Below are 25,469 nucleotides of genomic sequence, written 5' to 3'. Positions count from 1 at the left end.
TACTGTGAAACACCCACTTAGTGTTATGATCTGGGGTTGTATGACATCAAAATCATGCAAACATCAGAAGGTGTTTGCATGATTAATGGGAATATAAATGCCCAAAAATACATAAATGAAATACTTGAGCCCAAACTGAAGCCTTTCACACGTGATCTTTTCTAAGATAATGAAACATTTATATTTCAACAGGATTCAGCTCCATGTCATGTTGCTGCTGTGTGCAAAGAGTGGTTTCAAGATAATCATATTCCACTGCTGGAATAGCTCAGACCTTAACCCAATCGAAAATCTATGGAGCCGACTAAAGAAACTTGTTAGTCAGAAGCAACTCACCAATAAAACCCAATTAATAGAAGCAATAATTCAATCTTGGTTTCACATTATAACAGCTGCAGAACTAAAAAACTTGGTTGACTCCATGGGAAGGCGTTATAAGGTCGTAATTAACACTAAAGGTTACCCAACTATCTATTAACTCACGTTGTGAGAATTTTTGTATATCTCATTTTTTCTATGTGTTTCACTTTTCTTATTTATAACTGCTTTATAATAAAAAATCCTTCATAAAAGTTATTGCATTACATTCTTGATTACATTTTCTTTCCATTGATATATACTTTTATGGTATTACACCAAAAAAAAAAAAAAGTGGTGTTGTGAGCCATCAAACCTCAAAAACACTTTTTCCAAAAGGTTTCCATAATTTTGGCCACTAGTGTAGTGATGTAGAACTCTGATTGAAATATAAGATCTGATAATATGGGAGTCCTTTCAAATAACCAATTAATTTGGAGGAGAATTGTCATCAGAAAGTTAATAAGGATGTCATCCTATAACATCCCTTGACTTAACTTCAAATTTTATCCATAGTTTTGCTGATGGGCTATTCTCCAATTAAGAAACCTTGTACTGCCTAAGCTTTAAGATCTTTCAGAATCAGTCTTGAACACTGTTATCCAAACACATTCCTATCTTATTACCCAGAGCCTATTTCACTTCCCCTTACTTTAGATAATGTTCAAATTTCCATTGAAGATGGATCTTCTCTTAAGCTGACTGTCACATCTTGTTATCATGCAATAAATATGTTACATTCATAAACTTCTCACCTGCTAAAAAACTTTATATTCTTTTCATTCAACACAGTATTTTTCTCCAGCTGAATTCCTAATGCATTATAAATCCCAAATATGACCAACCTTAGAATACTCTTCTCACATTTGTGGTGTTGCACCCAAAATCTCCCTAAGAGTTCTTCATTTTATTGCAAAAGAGGACAATTCCACCCCCACCCCCAATGGCTCATAAACTACTTTCAGTCACTTTCTCATAATGTCCTATTTTTGCATTATGACTATATATAATGTACTTTCAGGACCATAAAAGTACATTATTTGTATATACATTATACAAAAATATATAATAATTATATTATAATATAATTATTATATAATATAATAATTTTGTCTATATGTGTGTGTGTGTGTAGAAAGTTTTTTAACTTTGGTATATTATGTATTCAAGATATCAAGTAATTTTATATAAACTTGGTTTTTAATCCTATTTCCCAAGTGAGCAAACAGACAAGTAAGTCAAGTTTGCACCTGCACGTAATGCAAATCTGAGGCAACTCATGAAAGTTGCCTAGAGTGGCACTGCCATGAGTTTATATAAAATTACTTGGTATCTTGAATATATATATATATATATATATATAAAGACATATACATTATATCTCTTTACCAAACTGTTATTACCATTCTTCTAAATAAGAACAACAGCAGCCTTTGGTCAGCATCAATACACAGTCCACTCCACCAGACATTTCAGATTCAACTTCTCATCTTCTTCCAACTACCCCTGATCTTTGGAACATTCTTCCCTGTACTGTTTTTCCTAATAAATGCAACCACCAGCATTTTAAGAAACATGTTGAACTCTTTCTTTCTCCTTAACCATTTGCTCCACACTGTCATATGACTTCTCATGTTTGGGTTTTTTTAAAATATAGGTGCAAACAAGTATATAATTTCTATTCAAGAAATTATATACTTGTTTGCTTTCTAGTGAAACAAATTACTATAAAGCCACACTTCCTTGAATGTTAATATTGTCGTGAAGTAGAGCTGTTGGTAGTTATAATAAAGTAGACAGAAAGGTGTGGATCAAGGAAATACTAAGGTGATGGCTTTTGAGAGGCGATAACAGTTAATTAAGATTCGATATGGAGGATGGGTTGTATGAACAAATGGGTGTGTGTTTTCTTGTGAAAGATGACTTTTTCCTTCCCCTCTTTAACTTTATCAATTTTGCTTAATGATAAAATATCTTGACAAGCATCTTCTGAATATATATATATAGTTTTCTTAATGTTATCAGCAAACCTGAAGCAATTGTTAATAAATTGCTGATTAATATCAATTGTTGATTAATACAGGTAGTCAATCAGATAACGAAAGCATGTTAAAAAAAAATGGCAAACTGGAATGCTGACCAAGTCTTTAATCTACCTTCATTCTTAACTATCTTCTTGTTTCTCTTCATTTCAGGTTTTGCTGTATAATTCACAACACCAAATGAACAAAATGGATATTTTAAAATAAAAACTGCTAATTATGTCTCTAGTCATTTTCTAACTAGCATTGTCAGAGCACAAATAATTTCATAGTATACAAGCACTATCAGTTATTAGTAGGAACAGTTTAAAGTTATCAGACATAAGAACTGAAGTTCTAATTTGGCACCTCATATGAGGGGGTACCCAAAAATAACTGGAATTATTGTTTTTTAAAAAAAAATTATTAAAGTTTATAATACCATGTTCTAGTCCACTTCAAAGTACTCTCCATACAAGTCAATTCACCCCCCCCCCCATTTTTCTTTCCACTGCTGTTCTGGAATCGCTGCCCTTTCAAGGTTTTCTTTATCCAGGGGAATAAATAAAAAAAAAAGTCACATGGAGAGAGAGAGATTGGGTGAATAGGGAGGATGGGGAACAACAGGCATGTTGTTTTCCATCAAGAACTGTTGGACAGACAAGGCTGTATGAGCTGGGGCACTGTTGTCGTGCAGCTACTAATCTCCGCTACTCCACGTTTCTGGCCGTTTTTGTCACACACTATCACTCAGTCTTCTCAAAACATTGAGATAAAAATGTTAGTTCACTGTGTCTGTCCACATCTACCCACTCGAATCCCTTAAAAAGAAAACAAAATAAAAAATCTGGTGTAATTGAAGAAACCTACGAATAACATACTCACTTCGCCAAGGTTCGTGGTTACTGAGGCTTATTCCAACTGATCATTATGTCATCACATACTGCGTAATTCCCCACAAACTCCCCCTAATCGCCTTCACTGCACACAATTTAAAATACATATTTTGATCCAAAAATTTGTAAAGTGAGACCAACCTGTATTAGGTATATTTTTGGATAGTGAATGGGTTGGGCTGACAATTTTGCCAAGAATGAACAAACCTGGAGTATGATGGGGAGCGAGTTACATAAATTTATATGGAATAAGATGAAAAAAATGAACTAAAACACTACACTAGTAACATACCAGCATGGTTCAGAACAACTTTAATTTAGGGACCTGAGAGTGGGATTAGAAATAAAATACTTGATGTAAATGCAGAAATCACAGACATAAGTTCTAAGAAAAATTAAGGTAGGACCAAATGGCACAATCATAATTGATGTGAAGATAGCAAACTTTTCTTTGTTAGCAGAGGCAATCTAAGATGGTATGGTCATCTGAAGAGAGTGGGAGAGGAAAGGCTAGCAAAACAGATGATTTGGTTGTAAACTGGCAGAAAAAAAAATCTAGTGGGCAACCAATATCTAAGTGGATTAATGCAGTTAGGGTGCATCATTTTCATCAGGTATTGATGCAGTTACACCTGACAAATAACAGATTAATTTGAAGTTAAAAAAATAGGTGTTAAATCTTGAATAAACAGATTTCACTAAGAAATATTTCATTCGGGATTTAGCAAGCTTTAACACACTAACAAGGATATACTTGTATATAAGTAGAGTTGTAAATTACTGGAAAGCCTTAAAGATATTGTATCTTGACATTGAATGATTCTGTGTAAAGGAATATTACCTATCTTTGTATGTTTAACAAGGGAATAATAATTTGTGAAATATATGTTAATGTGTAAAATTATGAGTTCAAGGTACGTGAGCGAGACGCTCGGATTAGCAGCAGAGCTTACGGCAGTCACATACGAACGGTGCGCGTGCGAGCTTCCCAGAAGATGCTAAGAGAGAAGAATGGTAACGGGCAAAAAGGTGTGATGCAGAAGGGGTGCTGCTAAAGGTGCAATATAAAAAGACTTGGCTCCCCCAGTTAGAGGACTTTTTCTCTTGGATTCCAGTTTTTCCTCGTCCTCTCCTGTTCAACATCACCGCCCGTTCACTCGAGGGCCCTAGCTTGAGTTGTTCCCAGAGATGTGTAGGTGAACCCAGCCAACGGAACGATGTCTCGACGGAGATAAGTGGCCAAGTAGCAAGTCAGGTGTGGGCAATTTCGTCAGCATACAGAGGAAATCTACGCAAGCTGACTGTCATGCTAGACTACGTGGACCAACTTAAGCAGAGCCATTTCTCGTCCACATCGGAGAAGATAAGTCACGATAGCGAGCTCCAAACCAGGCCCAGGTGAGACGACTGTCAGGATAAAGAATGAGTAAGCTGTAAAGGAAATTAAAGATTGAGGGACAGACCTGAAGAAGTCTTAACGATCCGGTAATGTACAAACCTTAGTCTCTTTTGTTGTGGAAGAAAGAATTATTGTATAATAGTGAACAAGAACATTCATTAGTAGAGCTCATATTATGTAAGAGGCAAGACTTTAGTATTTAGTCTAATAGCAAAGTGTTACAGATCCAGGAGCATAGTCTAATGTATTGTAAATGTCAATCATGTTTAGTATGTTATAGTATAATCGTACGTGAAGTTAATTGAATTAATGCCTGGAAGGAATTGTAGATCAAAGAATACAAAAGGACAATCAATTGATTTGATAGCAGTGTCTTATGACAAGATTCAGCTATATAAATTATAGTTTGTTATATTAAGTTCTATAACTGAAGAAAGTGATTATCTTAGCTGAGAAAGTGTATTGCATGAATTTAATAAATGAACCTTTGTAATTTTCCCTAACTAGTTGCCTGATAAATGAATCCAATGCACCACTTATTAATTAGAACCTTGAGTGGAATTTAATTGTTTAGCGGAGACCACGACTGCAAACTAGAGTTGGTACAGGAAATTTAGCTAATTTGAACTAAGTATGTTAATAGAACGATTAACCGTGTGTCTGTCTGAGAGCTAACTCCTTGATTAAGAAGCTTTTCTAATCTAAGGGATGGTGCAGCAATAACAAATAAATTTTCCAGAACCTAACGAGGAGGTAACTCCAGATATTTGTAACAAGGGAATTGGCTCTAGCCAAAGATTATCCCCTTGTTAATCTAATTCACACATGTGATCAATCTAAGTGATGGCCACAGAGCACAAAGAAGATTAAGTACTGAGTAGGCATACAAGGAAAGGTATGAGCAGTGTTTCCATTACTAAAGAAGTACAATTTAAGGATAATTATAGATAACATAAAAAATACATGCAACAGTAGGAAAAAATTAATATTGGAAAGTTTTTCATGTGCGATGTATCCTATATATCCATGGAGGAAGCATATCAGCAGTTTGATGATTTTGTTTTGATGGTTATGTATCCACTCTCCAGCCAAAAGGCTGCTGGTTTGAATCTTGCTGTGGGCATAGATGTTGTGATTATCTGTGAAAATACTAGTGATGGTGGTGGTGGGCAGTAGATGGGGGATTGAGTGGTGGAGACAGAGAGCTGTAGAGTAGGTGCCCTCCCTCAATGAGCCTTTGTTATTATTAATAATAATAATAATATCTGATTAATAACAGTTAAGATAGTGTGCACCTTTGGCTTATGTCAAACCATGTAATTTTATATCAAGTTGTAGCAAGTTTAATTATTAAATTCATCAGTTGTGCTAGTTGTAAAAATAGTCTGCAAGTAGTATCATATTTCTATACTACAATCTAAGCATTCAAGTAAGATCTCAGATATATGTATTTTACTATAATAATTCTCTCATATTCTTAAAAAATCAATCTTAAACCCCCTCAAAAAAATCTTGTCATTAGTTAAATGGAATCCACACACCTGTATAAATAAAAATGAAAAACAATTTAACCCTTTAACATACAAAGACGTCTGTGACACGTCATTTGTTTATTGCACCAAAATTGATTTTGGCGTATCGCAGACGTTACGAAGTCCGCGTAAGTTTTATCTGTTCCAATTTTAAAAATAATTTGTATGTCAAAGGGTTAATAACATTAAAAAAATGTACAATATTCTAAATATAACTTCAATAACAGAATCTTAAAATATAAAAAAATAATTAAAACATCACCTCTTATCTGGGTCCAAAATATGATAGAAAAAAAAAAAAAATTCCTCTCAAACTCAGCTGTGCTTAAAATAAAAGTTGAATAAAACAGTGCCATTTTCTCTACAGTGGAAATAGTTTCTTATCACTTTTCTCTTGCAATAAATCTTTGTGAAAATAATTGTAGTCCTCCTATTCCTTCTAAGAAATATGAGTTCAGACTTGGATGGTAAAATCCTCTATTTCAAACACTTCCTAGCATTCCTCTTTAAATTATTTTGCAGAAAAGTCACACAAAAACGTTTCAACTTCAAGATTTACAAACTTTTTCCTGTATGAAAGATTTTCAAGGAAAAGTTATCAAACACTTAAAAATCAACTTGCTGTATCTATTCTCTGAAACAGCCATTAAATCACTGTTAATATAATACAGTGATTATATAACAAAACACTTATAAACATTTCTCCTTCTATACGAGAAACTTCATTTATCAAGTTCTAATGTTCCTATAAATTTCTTCCACAGCTGTTATTCGAGTTACTTTTGTAACATAACAGCTAAATAACTTTTAAACTTCTTTCTGAAATACTGCTACTAATCAAACTTCAAACTAGTTCCAAAAATTTCTTTCTCTATGTATTTGTATCTCTCTTCTCAGCCATTTTATTGTTACGGTACCTTGTTTTTTCACTTGTGCATGCTCCAGCACACAGCATTTGCTGTTCCACTTCAGTCACAAAATGAAAGAAACTGCCGTCTTAGTTCAATTTTAGTGAACTATGTAAGTCTTTTAATTGATGTACTTTAAACATACACAAACACTAAATTCTGATAATTATTTTGAATATACTGACTTACAAACGATTATTTTACTACATTCACTTTGTTGAAATTTACTGCTATACATAAATACAATATATTTACAATGTGCAACTGTATTTTATATAAAAATAACTCAACTGTAAACAATCAGTTGTGCTGTTTTGCACAATATAAATGCACTAATAACAAACTGCTAATTTAAAACAAAATATTTAAGTTTACATCTATTTAATTAAATACTGTAAACATCATTATACATATACTGATTGCCTACAAAGCAGTGTTCGAATATTTAGGCTTAGGTGTTCATTTGCACACTCATGAGACAATTTAATGGAATAACTACAGTACAAGTACAAAAAGAAATAATTAAACAGTAAATTTAATCGTTTTAATGTTTTGTCTCGGTCACAGAGACATCTTCAGAAATACAGTGTTAAAATTGTAATAACACACAAAGTTGTAAATCGTTTCTTTCATTCTCTGGTCTCATAAGGATCCACTTCCTCAAATGGAAGCAAGCTCACTTCTCGGCTCTCCTAAGGATCCACTTCTTCCCCCTCTCTGTTCCAGGTGCTTATGGTCGAGGCCGAGAACTTTTCTGACCACCCTCATACAATAGTACCACTCTCAAAGTTGCAAAATGTAGAATTTTTTTACTCACAGTAAAGTAAAACTAAATTGCAAAAGTTTTGGAAATCAAGGACTGCCAATTATTGTCTCTTTCTTAGCTACTGGATTCATCAGGAATCTTTAATGTTGCAAGAGAACATCTTGAAGCAAAGTTGTTTAATGTGCTTTGATCTTTTCATGCATAATTTTTCATATATCAAATGAAAATTCATTAGCTCATTCCATCGCAAAAGTAAATTACTCAATCCTGTAATTCACCTGATCAAATAATCTAAGTCTGTAGTCAAGAATTTCAGAGTCAGTATAGTGATTGAACAACTAATATTTATTCATTGATTCTTATTCACTCAGCTAGATTTTCTTTGTTAGTCCTACTTGCTACCATTGGCAGTAAGTCCTGTAACACATTTTTCATCCTGAAGCAATTCATGAATGTTTTTCAATTTATACATTAAGTTGTATAAAGTGATTGCCAACATTTTCATCAAAAGAATTATCAACCATCAAGATAGGCCTCAATTTATGATAGTGTTTCAAATAGATGTTTTAAATTTGTATGCTTTTTGTAGACAGATGTCTTTCTTTTGTTCTACACAAAATTGATATTTAAAGGGGGGAGCGTCAAAATAAACAACAATTTTCATATATAGCTAACAATTGTATCTCGAAACTTGACTTCTTACCATTTTGCAGACTCATCTTTGAAGCTTTTCGTCATGATCTGGAAACATTTTAAAAATTCAGCACTACAGAAAGGTAGAGACTTTACAGAATTTCTTTATATGCATTGTTTTGTATATATGTGTAACCATCTGGTTTGTTGTCATTAAAGATGCTCTCCACCCTCTGCCTAGAGTGTAATTAATTACTTTCAAAAGATAATGCACTCAAAAAGAGAATTAATATAGTTGTCAAAGACTATAGAAAGAGCAAGTTGGGTAGTAAGTAGCAAAGCATATGTGTGAATGGTTGCTCTCTTAACGTTTGACAAGTTGGAAAATGATGTTTTTTGATGGTGAATGATGTATTTGAAGTAGGGAAGTATGCAGTGTCTGATGAAGAAGGATGCATTTTCTTTTCTAGTAGAATTTCTACATAAGTGGAATTCTCACTCCTTTTATAGTTAACAACTCCTTCCATCTATCTATTAGAGGTTAAATTTTGTTTGGAAGAAAAGGTTCCTTGTTTAATCCATGTATCAGGTTTCCCAGATCATGTAACCTTTAGCCCATCCATGCTTCTAATACTAATGTATTAGAATGAACCTTTTGTAGATATGATTCAGCAAAAATTGCAGCTAATCTTAAAAGTTAATTTGTCCTCATCTTAAAACATATCAGGAACTTTGCCATGAAGCATGTAATGAGACTACATCTGTATTACTTTGCATAAGTGGGTTTTATTGGGATGAGGAAGTGGTGTGAGGGGGGGGGGGGAAATCCAGAGGTGAGCAACCTGTGGAATGTTTCCTTTGGTGATAGATTGAAGGTTTCTTTGGGCTCTAGAAGTTTGTTGATAAGAGGAAATGGGATATGATAGAAAAATACAGATTAATAAAAGGATTTTTATAGGATTGATGTAAAGGAAATTTTTTAGTATTTGATGAAAGGTATAGAAGATAAAGATATAAAGGTATAGAACAGTTTAGCAAGAGTACGAGGACTAGATTTTTCTCTTGACAGTGGTGAATGATTAGGAGTTGCTAGAGTATGCTGTGAGTGTTTTGTTGGTGAATGTGCTCAAGTACAGGTATGATAGGTATTTTGTGCTGATAGTTAGTATTGACCTCACACAGTGAGTCTTTGGACTCCGGATGTTGATGCCAGTACAATAATAATTATAATAAACTGAGACCCCTCTCCTCCCCTCCCCTAAAAATCATTGGTCACTGCCATTAACAATGACCTAACAAATAGTTAATCTACCTACCAGAGTATTATATAATCCCTAACATCTAACACACTTGACCTTTCCTTACACATATGCTGTAGATGTCAGTTCTCCTCTTCATAACTCACAATCTCATCCTAGTTCCCTTTATGGAATACTCTTCACCCAGCCATTCATAATCTTTTGTATCCTTTAGCATTATAATGATGCCTAATGGAATGTCTCTGACCTTACTTCTCTCTCTGTGATCCGATTTTCAATTCTCTTCTCTGATCTAAACATCTGCTCTGACTAAATAACAGAGATAATTGTAAATGTAGTGAATATCTTAATATCCATTTGCTTCTTCAGCAGACTACTCAACTACAGGCTTTGTCCTCCAGCTGGTATGTCAAGGCAGTTCATAAAAATTCTGCACATCATGTATCTCATGACCAAAATATATCTTTATAATCAGCCCACACTGAAGCTTGCAACTTCTGCACTTCACATACTATCAGTAAATCCAAATGTGATCTTGAAAATTCCAAATGAAGAAGAAGAAAAAAATCTCTTGAAATGGCAGAATTTGCACCAATTCTGCCATCCAATTAATGGACACATTGATTATACTATTATCCTCCCAAAAAAGGAGTCCTGTTGGCGTTATTCTTCTCTGGCTTTCTGCATTGATAACCATGGCAAATCACCTACCTCCTACATTACTAGGAACAGCTCTCCTGATGCCTTCTCTAGTGTTTTGTTAGAAAGATAGAATCCTGAATATCTTGGATTTATCTAGTCTTGAGGGCATATCTTCTGTTGTGCCAAAAACTTTCCCAGAAGTAACACCTATTATTATTATGGGCAACTCCAAGGAGTCCATAGACTCATTGAGGGAGGCCCTAACATCATGTCAAGAACAACTATTCGACATTCACACGGTATCTATCATACTTTGCCTTGAACTCATTTACAGTCATGGCACTCACAACAGACTCTGGCAGCCACTCATTCACCACTCTCCAAGTTAAAAAACCTAGTTCTAACACCCTTGCTAACTACACTCTTGCCCAGCTTCCATGTATGGCCCCTAGTCCTCCCATCACCAGTCCTGTTCTCAAAAATATCCTCTAAATTAATCTTATAAAAACCTTTCAGTAATTTCAATGTCTCAATCATATCACCCCTTTTCCACCTATCAACCAATTTCTGCAACCCACAAATCTTCAACCTGTTCTCATAAGTTTCATTCCATAGACCTGCTATCATCTTGGTCACTCGTCTCTGGATCCTCTCCACCTCCTCCCCATCCAGAAGAAACCTTAGTGCCCATATCTGGGTACAGTAGTCTAGATGTGGTCTTATCAAGGCTCGATACAGAGAAACAATAACCTGTTTGTCTCTGCTTATTAAAGTATTTTTCAGCAACCAAATGATTTGATGAGCTGATTTAGCCACTTTTGCGATGTGACCCCTAAACTTCAACTCCCTATCCACTAACACTCCCAAATCCCTGGCCTTGTCAACCTCCTGGAGTACAGTTCCACCAATGTGATATACTGCTGCTAATCTTTTCACCCCAAAATGCATAACCTTACATTTTGCAACATTAAATTGACATCCATTCTCCTTAGCCCAGTCCTCCTAACTATCCAAATCATCCTGCAAAATTTTGACATCCTGTGCACTCACTATTGTTCTACCCAATGTCTGCCTTTTATTAATACTTTTATGTTTTGCTGGTCTAATATTTGTTATGAACTGTCAGTTCTCATGAGAGACTAGTTAGAATTTTAACTAGGTAGAACTTAGTAAAAACTCTTTTTTTTATATATCTTTAGCAATTTTGTGTTGTAATGCTGCATTTTTCGTATAGTGAATGCACTCTCGTTCACTATGTAAATTGTAATAGTTGAAGAGACCACCATCATCATCATAATTCTAATTGAGATATAGACCATATTGTTCTGTTTCAATCTCATTATCCATCTAATAAAATATAAACCAATTGGAGAGAGAAAGCCATACAGACCTCAAAAAAGGACTGTATGGCTTTCTCTTTCCAATTGGTTTATATTTTATTATTTGCTTAGGATATTGGGTGTTGGCCATTCAGGTTACATGTTCTATACATTTTTGTTTATAATTGTAATTGATGTTGTTTTTATTTCTTTTAAAATAACTATTCTTTTTTGGTCTAATAATGTGAATTTGTAGTTCTTCTCATAAATTTCATTACACTTGTTTTTATTCTTTGTTTATCTTTTGCTTGTTGCCCAAATTTCACTGCCACGTAATGTAGGCACTGCTAAAGTATTGCATATTTTTATGTTTCTTTTTGTACTATATTTGGATTGAGTGTTCTATTTATCAGTCATAATCTGTAAAAATTTTGAAGTTTTTAATTTTGTCTTTTTCTCCTTCATATGATATTTCACATCCAAGATAACAAAGTATTTATCTGTTCTATTATTTTATTATTAATAACTATTTTACTTCTAACTGGAGTTTGTCCACAAAATGCCATTGTTTTAGTTTTATCTATGGATATTTTCATTCCAAATAATTCTACTGTAATGTTTAAATTATATATTACTCTTTATAAATTGTCTTCCTTATCTGATATTTTACCTGATTGTCTGCAAATAATAGCATATTTGTTTTGTTATTCTGGGAAATTTCTATACCTGGATTGTTTAAGGTGTTCCGCTGTATTAATATTTCATTAATATAAATGTTGAAAAGTGTTGGACAAAGAGGGCATCCTTGTCTTACTCCTTGGTTTATAGATTGTTTGTTTTTCAGACATTTTTTCATTTATTTTATTTTTATTTCATTATCTTTGTATGTGGCCAAAACTGAAACATTTGTGGTCTCAAGACAACCATCCCAGTGCACTCTAAATGTAAGTGGAGTCCCAATGAGACAGGTGGAGAAGTTTAAATACCTTGGGTCCATATTCACGGATGATGGAAAATGGGACGTAGAGCTAGATACTCGAATTGGCTTAGCAAGCTCAATATTGCGGGAGCTTGGCCGTTCGGTAGTATTGAAGCGGGAGTTAAGCCAGAAGGCAAAGTTGGCTGTCTTCAATACAGTCTATGTCCCCATTCTTACCTATGGTCATGAGAGTTGGGTAATGACTGAAAGAATGCAGACACGAATCCAAGCGGCTGAAATGAGGTTCCTTCGAGGGGTTGCGGGGCTGACAAAACTCGACAGAGTCAGAAGTTCTGCAATTCGGGAAACCCTCAATACTCAACCGCTGCTTCTCCGTGTTGAGAGATCACAGTTACGCTGGTACGGGCACCTGGTCAGAATTCCACAAGAGAGGCTCCCTCAGCAGGCCCTCTTTGCCAAGCCAGAGGGTGGAAGGCCAAGGACTCGCTGGATAGATTATATCCGAAACCTTGGGTGGACACGTTTGGGAATCCCACTAGAACACCTGAGCTTGGTGGCAGAGGATCATGACCAATGGAAGTTCCTCTTGCAGCTGTTGCCCCCACAACCCAATTAGGAAGAGTGGGCCTTGAAGATGTATGTATGTATGTATGTATCTTTGTATATATTCAATATTGCATGTAGTAAAATATTAGGTATATATTGTTTGATATATTACAAAGAATTGATATATCTTTTTACTTTGTCAAATGCTTTTTCATAATCTATAAACAAAGAGTTTCTAAATAAAATTCTCTTCTTTTTTTTCTATATAAGTTGTTTTAAACAAAAGGATGCATCCATTGTAAAGCATCCTTTTCTAAATCCATTTTGACATTCTAATAATATTTTTTTCACTGTATATTTTCAATTTTTCATTAAGTGTTCTACTATATATTTTGTAGCATGTATTCAATAAACTAATACCTCTGTAATTAGCAGGTTTTGTTTTATCTTCTTTTTGAAATATAGGTATTACTATACTTGTATTCCATTATTTTGGTATTTGTCCATTTGTATGTATTTTATTTAAAAATTTTAATAATCTCTGATGAAATTTTTTTCAGCAAATTTATACAGCTTGGAGTTTATCCCAACTTCTGCTGATTTGCCATTTTTTTTATTTTACTTAGGTTGCCCTTTAATTCTTTCATTGTTATTATAGCAGTTAAAGCATTTTGTAAGTTATTGGTGTATTTTTTTTTGATATTAGTATTATCTGTCCCGAGATCTGTGAAGTAATACAAGAATGCTTTTAATCTATTTCACAATTTATATTTGCAGTTTCTTTTATATCTGCATTCATGTATTTTAGTATTTTATATGCATTGGGTCTTATTTTGTATATGTTATTTCCTAGATATGATACAAATTTTCCCCAGCTTTCTCAGTGTCTCTTTTTAGTTTCTCTTTTGGCTATTGCTCATCTTTTAAGGCTTGGGATATCTGAACATTGTGTAGTTTGTTGGATGATTTGAATGGCTTTAGGCAGAAGAAGAATGTTTTTTTTTTTTTTTTTTTTGATAAGAGAACACCACCCTCATTATTTGGAAGTCTAATGTAGCTTGAAAAGTTCCATGTTTGATCTTGGGAGCAGGATTTCTAAAATATCTAATGTTAACTCACCTGATGGGTTGGTTAACATAGACATGCCAGTTTATTGCACCTAGATAAACATAATAACAAATAAACATGGTCCCAGGACTGACCCCTGTAGAAATCCACTTGTAACCTTCCTACTCCCTTATACAGCTTCCCCCCCCCCCCCACATATAAGACTCTGAAATCTATCAGAGAGCCATTCCAGTCATCAATCCAAACCACTAACCTGATATCCGAACCCATATCTTGTGGTACCCCGTCAAATGTCTTGGGGGGGGGGATTGACAGTGTGTGCCTTACCCTCACTACTGCTTTTGTTATTCTGTTGTAAAAGGTGACTAGATTACTAAAATAAGAGCACCCTTTAACAAATCCTTGCTGGTCTGCATAAATAATATTACCCTCGTCTGACCCATTCTTTATATGAGTTCTTACCAATTTCTCCAAAATCTTAACAACTACAGAAGAAATAAAAACAGCCGTATAGTTTGATACCAATGATACTATTTTACCCTCTTTCCACTCTTCAGGAACCTGTCCCATTGCAAGACTTTCATTAAACAACCAAGTTAATGGCACACTCATTTGGTTCCATAGTACATTACTTTAAAACATATGGTGAAATTCTATCTAGTCTTCCTGCCTATTTACATTTAGCTTACTCATGATTTGGAATAGATCCTCTTCATTCACTTCTGGTACTACAGTCATTATCCTTATAGGAATAAGGATGTTTCATTCTGGTATTACAGTCATTATTCTTATAGGAATAATGACTGTAGTACCAGGATGGAACACTAATTAAGTGATTATTAAATAGCTCAACTGTCATTTGCTTTGGTCACCCAATTCCCATCTCTACCTCTCTATCCAGCAAGGTAATCTGCCCACTATCATTTTTTTCTCCTGTACGCCACATAGCAAAAAAATCCTTTGGGATTCTCCTTGGATTACAGTGCTAGTCCCTTTCCGTGCCTGATTCTTATATTCCTCATGCAACTGTTCTCCACCTCTCTTTATATGCTTTCCATATCTTTGGGATTGCAGAAGAAAATCTCTTTTTCTTCTGCATTTCCCCTTTTATTCCTTTTGTCATCCATATGACTCCAAATTGCTTTATCTTCTTCACTTAAGGTATATAGTCTGTCAACAATTTTTTCTTAAGTATCTCCCAGGTACTAATTATCCCTATTCCTTCATATTCTTTCATCCATCGTATTGCTGTAAACTGGTTTCCAGGTCTATGATAGTTGCCTTTCTTATCATTTCACATAAATTCTTTCTGTTTTGATACATCCACATGCCTATTCATCCTTCTAGTCAGGTCTGTATGGTCACTCTCACCAACAGGCAAGTATGTCATCTCAGTCACAATCAGATCCTATGATGCTATGACCAAATCGAAAACTCGCGATCTTTGTGTTTCATCCACCATATGCTGCCTAAGGCTGCTGTTCCTCAAGAAATCAAAAAAATTTAGTTCCCTTATTACTGCATGCTGTATCCACTGCCCAGTTTATATTGCTATAGTTGAAATCTCCCATAACAATTGCTCACTTTCACTTGTGTCAAACTAATTTGCATAAGCATTTCCTGCTTATTACCATCTATATTCCCTGGTCTGTAGCAACATCCCACTAAATACCTCATTTCCACGGAGAGCACAGAGGTCATTTCTTATGAGTAGCACTCGACCACCATGTTTACCTTCCCTATCCTGCTGAACTATGCTAAATCCTTTGATTTCTGTTGCTGTAAGAACACCCTCTTTAAGTTTCAATGATACCAACAACCTTTGGAGAGACAAGCAATCAATACCACATTTCGTTTCCAAAATTCTAATGCTCTAAGCATTTGTATATAGAAAAACCAGTGTATTATCAGTATTCTTATAGCCATTATTACTTCTCTTATACTCCACCTGGCTCTACAATATTGTGTAGATCCTCTTATTTCTCAAGCCACTATCCCAATGAATCTATCCCTGCAATATTCCACCTGTGCAATTCTAGTTTTCGTATCCCAACACACTCAGTTTGCTCTGAAAACAAATTTCTCCTAATGCCTGCACTCTTCTGTCATGAAATGTAATCCATCTCTTGCATACTTCTATCCTTAAATATATTTTGTGCATCCGCATATTCCAGATCGCTTTTTTTTAGCACATTCTTGCTATATAATACAATCTGTTTAATACAATTGAGTATAAGAATTTCACAAATTTTTTGCAATGGTAAGGCAGTCATTACTATTAAATTTTATTGATCAATTAAAGCCTGGCATCCCAACCTAGGGATTGCTGCAGTTATTTTTAGCTACAATTATTATTATTATTATTCGTGACCTCAAAGGAGTCTGAAGACTCATCGCAGGAGGACACCAACTGTACAACTCTCAGTCTCCACTACTACCAATCACTTGCATCAACCCCATCTACCACCACCATCGCTAGTAATTTTTGTCTGTAAATTGTGTGTGTTCTGAAGGGCCGATTTGTCTATGTGTGGGATGGAAAACCCGAGTTTTATTTTTGTAGGAAATTTCATCATGTTTTCAACACTTATTTATTTCAATATGGCTATACTGCAATATTCTACTAGTGGTTGTAACACTGATTTTTGATAAATGAAGGGAAGTGACTTAAGGTCTGCTGCTGCAGATATTTAAAAAATATCAAAGGCCCGCCATGTTCATACATATTAAACATTTGATGTTTTAATTATTTGCTATTGCAGGCATTTAATATTTTTTTTCAGATTTCCATCATGGCAGGCCTTAATTCACTCCCTAAAAATAAAATAAATATACAAATGCAGCGTTATTATCAGAATAAAATTCTGTGTTAGAAATAGTAAACTGAAAAAACTATTCACTATGATGCAGAATTCATTTTTAATTGGTGCCTCAATGTTTGTATAATATTGTCGAATATGGACCATCAAATAAAGGTGAGTTGCTCTCTTAACGCAGTCAAGATCACCCTGTATGTTTTGCTTATGCTGCCATGTTTGCAATGATGTAATTCAGTAATGTCCATGATGGGCCATCTAATACAAACGGGCTTGTTAACCAATTTTTGTGTGGGTTGTATCCATTTAGTGGAGCTGTTTGTTTGATGGTTTCCAATTTCCTGTTTGAGCAATTCCTCAGAAGAACAAATCGGTGTGCTCTGTCACTTAAAGATTTTATGATTCCTTATTTCTGAGATGGGTGGCATGCTGATGTATGTGTGAATCTAGCATCCTGTAAAGGTCTTTTTTTTTTTTTTTTTTTTTTTTTTTTTCTTGATAGATGGAAGTAGAAAACGATCCATCCTTATGGATATGAATGTTCAGATAGGAAATTCTTCTTGGTTTTTTTTTTCCCTGATGTGCATGTTCAATGAAACCAGGAGGGATCTCTAAGTTCAGAGTATTTTAATAATAAGGTGATACACCTCTTCACTTGTATATTTGAAATATGTCTTCTGCATTTACTTCTACCTTGTTATCTCTTCTGGTTAATGCTGTATACATTATACACATCTGAAAGGAGACTTTGCATTATGCACTAAGGCAATTTGAAGTTATACTCTATATACAAGAAGCCTTGTTGTGAAGATAATTCATGCCCAAACTTCACTTACACTTGGATAAAGGATCAAAAAGAATATAATTTCTTGACAAGTATAATTTACTCTGTAACCAAGTGGAAAAAAGAAAACGATTATGATGAAAGAATGACTGTATGATTGTCCAATTTAGACTTAAAATTCCCCATAATGATTGCTCACTTTCATGTGTGTCAAACTAATTTGCATCAACATTTCATGCTTATCACCATCTATATTCCCTGGTAGTTTAAGAGTGTCTATATAAGAGAAGCATTAGATATGATTTGAAAGTTGTCCAGCTGAGTCATGAAGACAACAGAGGTGATTATACAAAAAAGCATGGAGGTAACTTATGTCTGCACAGATGCCAGGAGTATCAGGAACAAAGGAATTGATTTTTTGTTACATTAGTGAATACATTCAAACCAACATCTTCGGAGCAAACAAGTTAGTTTACACAACAAGGAATAATTGAAACAATTCAAATTGTAATGGGTATTATATTCTTATTCGTGATACCTGCAATGAGTCCGAAGACTCGTCACGGGAGGACTCCCACTATACCTGTCTCCACCGCTACACGGAACCTCTACTACCAATCATCTCCATCAAAGCCATCTACCGTCCACCACCACCACAACTAGTATTTTTTTGTCTGTATGCGGGATGAAAAACCCAAATTTCCAGGAGAAAAAAACCCTGCTACCTATGTATGAGATCGGCTAACTCACCTTCGATTGAAAAAGTCCCATAAAGATTCCTACCATCCTAATTTGGTGCCCTCTAATGTTGTATAAAAAAACAAGTTTTTAATGACACTTTTGATATTATGCTGATGCACTGATGATCTCCAGTTAGTTTCTGATTAAAATATTTGCAATCATAAAAGTTTATTCTTGTGAATACATGTGTAATAACCTGTATAAAAGAAGTGTAGGAGTTGATCTTAGGATGAGGCTCACATTTTTTTGGGTGACTGTCATCCTAAGATCAACTCAAGAAAATTGACTGTAAAACCCACACTATTTCAGACATAAATATGTTGTCTTAGGGTTAGGAATTATGAGATGGCAGCACTTGTCAGCTGTCTCTTCACTACATGGCAGTTACAATTAGTGATAGTCTTGGGCTTGCTATCTCTGTCTACCATTGGGGATTGAACGGCCTCACCTTCTTCCTTTAGGGGGAAGAGCCTAAAAAGCTACATTTTGGATATTATAAATTAATAGAAATTGGGGATAATAATAAATTTAGTTTAATCCTTTATCCAAGTGTGAGCAAACAAAGTTTGCGCCTGAAAGTATCTTCAGCACTGGGGTAAGATGGTGCAACTCGATGCAAAGGTGGAGCAAGCTAACATTACTCCTATCTCGGTATCTCCCATAATGCAAAAGACATCTCCTTGTGGATATGTATAATGTTATGCATTAAGGGAAGGGCCACTACCCAGACTAGTTTCGACCTTTATTGAGGTCTCTTCAGTGGGAGCCAAGCCCTAGTGGAGATACCAGGCAGAAGCATTAGCAAGGTCATCTCTACCTATAGGAGTTGCCAAACGTGTGCCACCTTTTTATTAAATTACTCTGGATTTACAGAAAGATGTTGAAAGTTTATTTTTCACTTGGTTAGACTATAATAAATTTAGTTTAATCCTTTATCCAAGTGTGAGCAAACAAAGTTTGCACCTGAAAGTAAGTATCTTCAGGACTAGGGTAAGGTGGTGCAACACCGGGAAACTCATTGCAAAGGTGGAGCAAGTTAACATTACCCCTATCTCGGTATCTGCCATAATGTAAAAGACATCTCCTTGTGGATATGTATAATGTTATGCATTAAGGGAGGGCCACTACCCAGACTAGTTTTGATCTTTATTGAGGTCTCTTCAGTGGGAGCCAGCCCAAGTGGAGATACCAGGCAGAAGCATTAGCAAGGTCATCTCTACTTATAGGAGTTGCCAAACGGTGTGTCACCTTTTTATTAAATTACTCTGGATTTAGAGAAAGATGGTGAAAGTTTATTTTTCACTTGGTTAGACTATAATAAATTTAGTTAGGAGTGATGTTAGCTTGCTCCACCTTTGCAACGAGTTGCCCGGCATTGCATCACCTTACCCCAGTCCTGAAGATACTTTCAGGTGCAAACTTTGTTTGCTCACATTTGGATAAAGGATTAAACTAAATTTATTATAGTCTAACCAAGTGAAAAATAAACTTCTAGCATTGTTCTCTAAATCCAGAGTAATTCAGTAATAAGGTGGTACACCAGTTGGCAACTCCTATAGGTAGAGATGACCTTGCTAATGCTTATGCCTGGTATCTCCACTTGGGCCTGGGTCCCACTGAAGAGACCTCAATAAAGGTCGAAACTAGTCTGGGTAGTGGCCCCTTCCCTTAATGCATAACATTATACATATCTGCAGGGAGATGTGTTTTATATTATGGGAGATACTGAGATAGGTGTGATGTTAGTTTGCTCCACCTTTGCAACAAGTTGCCTGGTGTTGCACCACCTTATGCCAGTCCTGGAGATACTTTCAGGTGCAAACTTTGTTTGCTCACACTTGGATAAAGGATTAAACTAAATTTATTATAGTCTAACCAAGTGAAAAATAAACTTTCTTCATCAAGAAATTGGGGATGATATAAATCCATTCTTATTTCATAGTTTGAATGTGTAGAAACTTAGAAAGTTTCAAAAATAGACCACAGGTTGTATGAGAAAATACAATTGCACTACTTAAGACATGAGTCATGTCTTAAGTTGCTGGCACTACTTAAGACATGAGTTTTTCCCAGGGGCTTATATATTCATCTTTTATTAATGTTTTGATAGCATGGTAGCTGTTTGAAACTGTTGGTTCTCAGGTACAAACCTACCTTACAACCAACATAATCGTTAAATATCAGCAGAGACTGGACAGGTTTCTGCTCAGTTAGAAACTGCTGTCAGTCAGGCCAGTGAAACATCAAGTACTGATAAAAAGTGAATATACAGACTTCTGGGCAGCATGTGTCTTAAGTATGGTAAGCCAAAGCAACTCTGATGCTTTGGCTATGAAATAGCCAAATTATATTCTAATTATTTCAAAAATGAGTGAAAGAGTTAATGAAACTGAACTGTGAAGTATAAAAAGAAGTGCCAAATTTCACTGGTTAAAATGGAATTTGTTTATATTTTCCAATTGGAGATTTAATGAGGTAAGATGATATTTGTGCTGAGTGTGGAAGAAGATAAACGTGTTAAAGGAAGGAAACTATGCATAGTCTTGAAAGATGAAATATTTTGAAATGGAATTTACAAAGAACTGTCTAAAGAAAAGCTATTTTCTGGAGAGTTTTGCTGTCAGAAATAAGATACTCAGCAGATAGACTGATAGTTAATAATATTCATATATTTGTTAAATATTTTTGGTCAGAGTGTGAATCAGTTAATGAATAGTTAGTATTTCATGAATTCTTCTGTGTTTACAAGTCTTGTCTTGTCAGATGTCATCTCCTTCCAGGAGGTTGACTACCATGAGCTTCCACCATGTATGGTTTTGTGCTTCTCTTTTGCATTCTTCATAGGACAAAAAGGTCCAGTCTTTAATATTTCCCCTCCAATCTGTTCTTTGTCTTCCTCTTCTTCTTCTTTTTCCTTGTATCATTCCTTCTAGAAGTGTTTTTTGTAGGGATTCATGCCTTAGTATGTCACCAAGGTAAGTGGTTTTCCTTTTCTTAATGTTTTCAACAGATTCCTTTCTTCTCCAATCATCTCTAATATTTCTAAATTAGTTTTTTTGGTAGTCCATGGGACGCTAAGAATTCTTCTGAAGATCCACATCTCAAACGCTTTTAGTTTATTTTCACAATATTTTGATATTGTCCAGGTTTCTGCTCCAAATAGCAGTGTTGACCATATGTAGCATTTGGACAGCCTAATTCTTGTTTATGTGTGAATTTATTTTCCTTGAGGTCAGAATGTTTTTCATTCTAATGAAGGTTGATCTAGCAATTTCTATTCTTAATATTTCCTTATCACACTTTCCATTCTCTGTAATTAATTGACCCGAATATATATATAACTCTCTACTTGATCTAAAGTATTTCCTCTGATCTTAATATTTATATTGAGTATTTTCCCCTTTTCTCTTGTTACCAGCATGGTTTTTTTTTTTTTTTTTTTTTTTTTTGAAGTTGAAATTAAGTCCATATTTTTCACTTAGCTTCAGTGTCTCTTCTAGTAGGTTTTGAAGATCTTTTTTATTTTCAGCTAGCAGTACTGTATCATCCGCATATCTTAAGTTGTTTATATTTCTGCCTCCTATGCTGACTCTAACAATTAGAAGAATTTTTAAATTCTTCTAATTGCTGGAAAATATTTTCAATATAGAGGTTAAACAATATAGGAGAAAGAACACAGCCTTGTCTGACACCCTTCTTTACTGGGAATTTCTCCTGATATTTTTATTGAGGTAGTTTGCTCCCAATATAGACTTATCAGTAATCTGGTATCTTTACCATCTACTCCTAAATTTCTGATGCATTTGATTAGTTGTTCATGTTGTATATTGTCAAAGGCCTTTGTGTAGTCAACGAAACATAAGTAGACTTCTTTCTGCTTCTCCAGATATCTTTCTATAATAGTTCTAATGTTGAAGAGTCCTTCTCTAGTTCCTTTATTTTCATGGAAACCAGATTGTGTTTCATTAATTTCCATTTTGATTTTATGTTTATTTCTTTCTAGGATGATATATAACATAACTTTTGCTATCTGACTGATCAGACTGAATGTTTTGCATTCTTCACATTTGATTGTCTTCGATTTTTTAGATATTGGTAGGAACGTTGAGTGCTTAAAATCTTTTGGCAGGTGTCCAGTTTCATATATTTTGTTACATATGTCAGTCAGTGATCTTATAGCTTTATTATCTAAAGCCTTTAGATATTCTGCCATAATTCCATCCATTCCTGGAGCTTTTCCTGGTTTCAGTTTCCTAATGGTATTTGTTACTTCCCAGGTAAGAATAGTAGGCCCTCCAAATCTTCTTGCATTGGCTTATCTATTCTATCATGATTGTAGAGTTCCTTTAAATACTCTACCCATCTATCCCTTATTTTGTCTTTGATGTTTCCACTGGTATCTTCAATGCAATGAGAGACTACCCTTTTGCAAGATTTGTTAGTTAGCTCCCTAACTTTTTCATGAAGTTCTCTGGTTTCGTTCTTTTTGTCCAGAAGTTCAATTTCCTTGCATTTCTTGTTGAGCCATAGTTCTTTGCCATCCTACATTCTTTCCTGATCTCCTTGTTTAAGTTCTTGTATTCAGGACGATTTTTGTGTTTTTTTCTTTCCTCCATCATTTTCAGTATCTTATCATTCATCCAGGGTTTACTCATTTTCTTCTCAAATTTGGGAACTAGTAGTAAGACTTATACGTTGGTTAGACATAACTGGTAATTAATTTACGGAATTGACAACGCATATAAAGTAAATAAATTAAAGATAACTTTAATAAATCACTTCTATATTTCGGCAATGTCACATTGCCATCTTCGGGAACATAAAGATATGGTATGTGCACTAAGGAACTAACAAAGCAAATGAGGAAGAAAATCAGAACTAATTTTGTTCCTAAAGTCCTAATGGTGCCCTCTTGCGGGCTAATTTGGTAGTCTTGGCAGTTGGGCTGAAGTTCTCAAAATTGAAAGTCTCCCAAATTTGGGGCAGTTTCATGCACCCAAATTTGTTGAGGTTAGGAACGTTTTTCAGAGCTGCTGAAGATTCTTTGAATAGTCTTTCGTATTTAAACTTGCTGCGATGGATTATTTTTGTCTTCTTCCAACGAATTTTATGGTGGGTATCTAAGGCATGGTCTGCCAGTCCAGACGGCTGTATTGGTGAAAACGGATGTAGTCTTGGTGTTCTGAAATCCTGATATTTGTTGTTCTGCCTGTTTGGCCAAAGTAGGACAATTTGCAGCTGCAAGGGACCTGGTATACACCAGGTAGGTCTAGGGGAAGTGGTTGGTCTTTGGTAGAGCGGATAAGGGATGCCAACTTTTTATATGGTCTGTAACAGGAAGTAAGGTCATATTTTTTGAGGATATTAGTTATTTTTTCAGAGGTGCCCTGGATGTAGGGGATAGTGATAGACTTGGTGTAGTCTTTATTGTGGAGGGGAGGAGGGGGGTTGTGGTTTACAGGTTTTAGTATTTTTTGGATTTTTTTGGGGTTGTAGCCATTGGCTAAGAAAGTGTTGAGGATGTGGTTTAGTTCCATAGTCAGGGCCTTGTCATCTGAGCAGATTAATTTTGCCCTGTTATATAGTGTTTTTATCACCCCATATTGTTGTGAGGGGGGGGGTGGGATTGCTGGTGAATGTATCTGCCAGTGTGGGTGCATTTTCTGTAAACAGAGAAAACCAAAGATCCATCAAGCTGGCGGGTGATTAAAGTGTCTAGGAAGGGGAGGGTGTTGTTTTCCTCTTTTTCTAAGGTGAACTGGACTCTGGGATGTTGGTTGTTTAAGTGTGTTAGGAAGGAGTGGAGTGTATCTGAGCCATGTGGCCAAATAGCAAACACATCATCCACATAACGAAGCCAAATAGTGGGTTTTTGTGGGGCGGAGTTTAAGGCTTTCTCTTCAAATGTCTCCATAAAGAAATTGGCCAAGGGTGGGGAAAGTGGTGAACCCATGGCTGTCCCCTCTATCTGTTTGTAGAACTTTCCTTGCCAAACGAAATAGCCTGAGTTCATTGTGAACTGAAATAGGGCTGAGATATCGGGAGGAAACTTGGCTTGGATGAGCTCAAAGGTTTCTTTGAGTGGGACATTAGTGAATAGGGAGGAGACGTCAAAACTGACCATTATGTCAGTGTGTTGGAGTGTGAGGTTTTCTATACTGGCTTTAAAGTGGGCCGAGTTTTTTATGTGTGATGGTGTGTTGCCAGTGTAGTGTGTGAGCATTTTGGCTAAATGTTTGGCTAATTTATATGTGGGGGAATCAATGCCATCCACTATGGGACGTAATGGCACATTTTGTTTATGTATTTTTGGGAGTCCATATAATCGGGGGGGTCTAGAGTTATAAGGTTTAAGTTTGTTGGTGACTTCCACAGGCCAAGAAGTGACTTTCTTAAGGAGACTGTGGATAGTTCTAATCTGAGAGTTGGTCGGATTATATTCAATGGGGAGGTAAGTGGTACGGTCTCGTATTAAAGAATTTAGCTTACCTTTGTAGTCTTTTTGGTTAAGTACCACAGTGGCGCTTCCCTTATCAGCTTTGGTGATTACTATTTTTTTGTTGTTTTTTAATTCTTGTAGGGCCAACAACGTGAGACTGGATGTAGTCGGTGTTCTCACTAAAGCCAAACCTCCAAAATCCAACTTATCCAAAAACGAATATACAGCCCTACAAGAATTAAAAAACAACAAAAAAATAGTAATCACCAAAGCTGATAAGGGAAGCGCCACTGTGGTACTTAACCAAAAAGACTACAAAGGTAAGCTAAATTCTTTAATACGAGACCGTACCACTTACCTCCCCATTGAATATAATCCGACCAACTCTCAGATTAGAACTATC

The 25,469-nt window shown here is 35.3% G+C and overlaps 1 protein-coding gene across 7 annotated transcripts in view; it reads left to right on the top strand.

Annotated features, from left to right (window-relative positions):
• Positions 1-25,469, top strand: part of LOC150095460 (MYG1 exonuclease) — a 160,198-nt gene that overhangs the window by 9,067 nt on the left and 125,662 nt on the right. For 4 of the 7 annotated variants that reach the window (XM_090410743.1, XM_090410747.1, XM_090410741.1 and 1 more), the window contains exon 2: positions 8,593-8,655. The exons of the other annotated variants lie outside the window; for them this stretch is intronic. In XM_090410743.1, coding sequence (XP_090266869.1) covers positions 8,616-8,655 — 40 coding nt within the window. In that variant the 5' untranslated portion in view covers positions 8,593-8,615. The remainder of the gene's footprint in view (positions 1-8,592; positions 8,656-25,469) is intronic. 7 annotated transcript variants of the gene reach the window in all.

Source organism: Typopeltis vanoorti, chromosome 20 (assembly GCF_054136105.1).
Source record: "Typopeltis vanoorti isolate ZY-2024b chromosome 20, IOZ_Tvanoo_1.0, whole genome shotgun sequence".
NCBI classification, from domain to species: Eukaryota; Metazoa; Arthropoda; class Arachnida; order Uropygi; family Thelyphonidae; genus Typopeltis; species Typopeltis vanoorti.
This window is presented reverse-complemented; position numbering and strand designations above follow the sequence as displayed.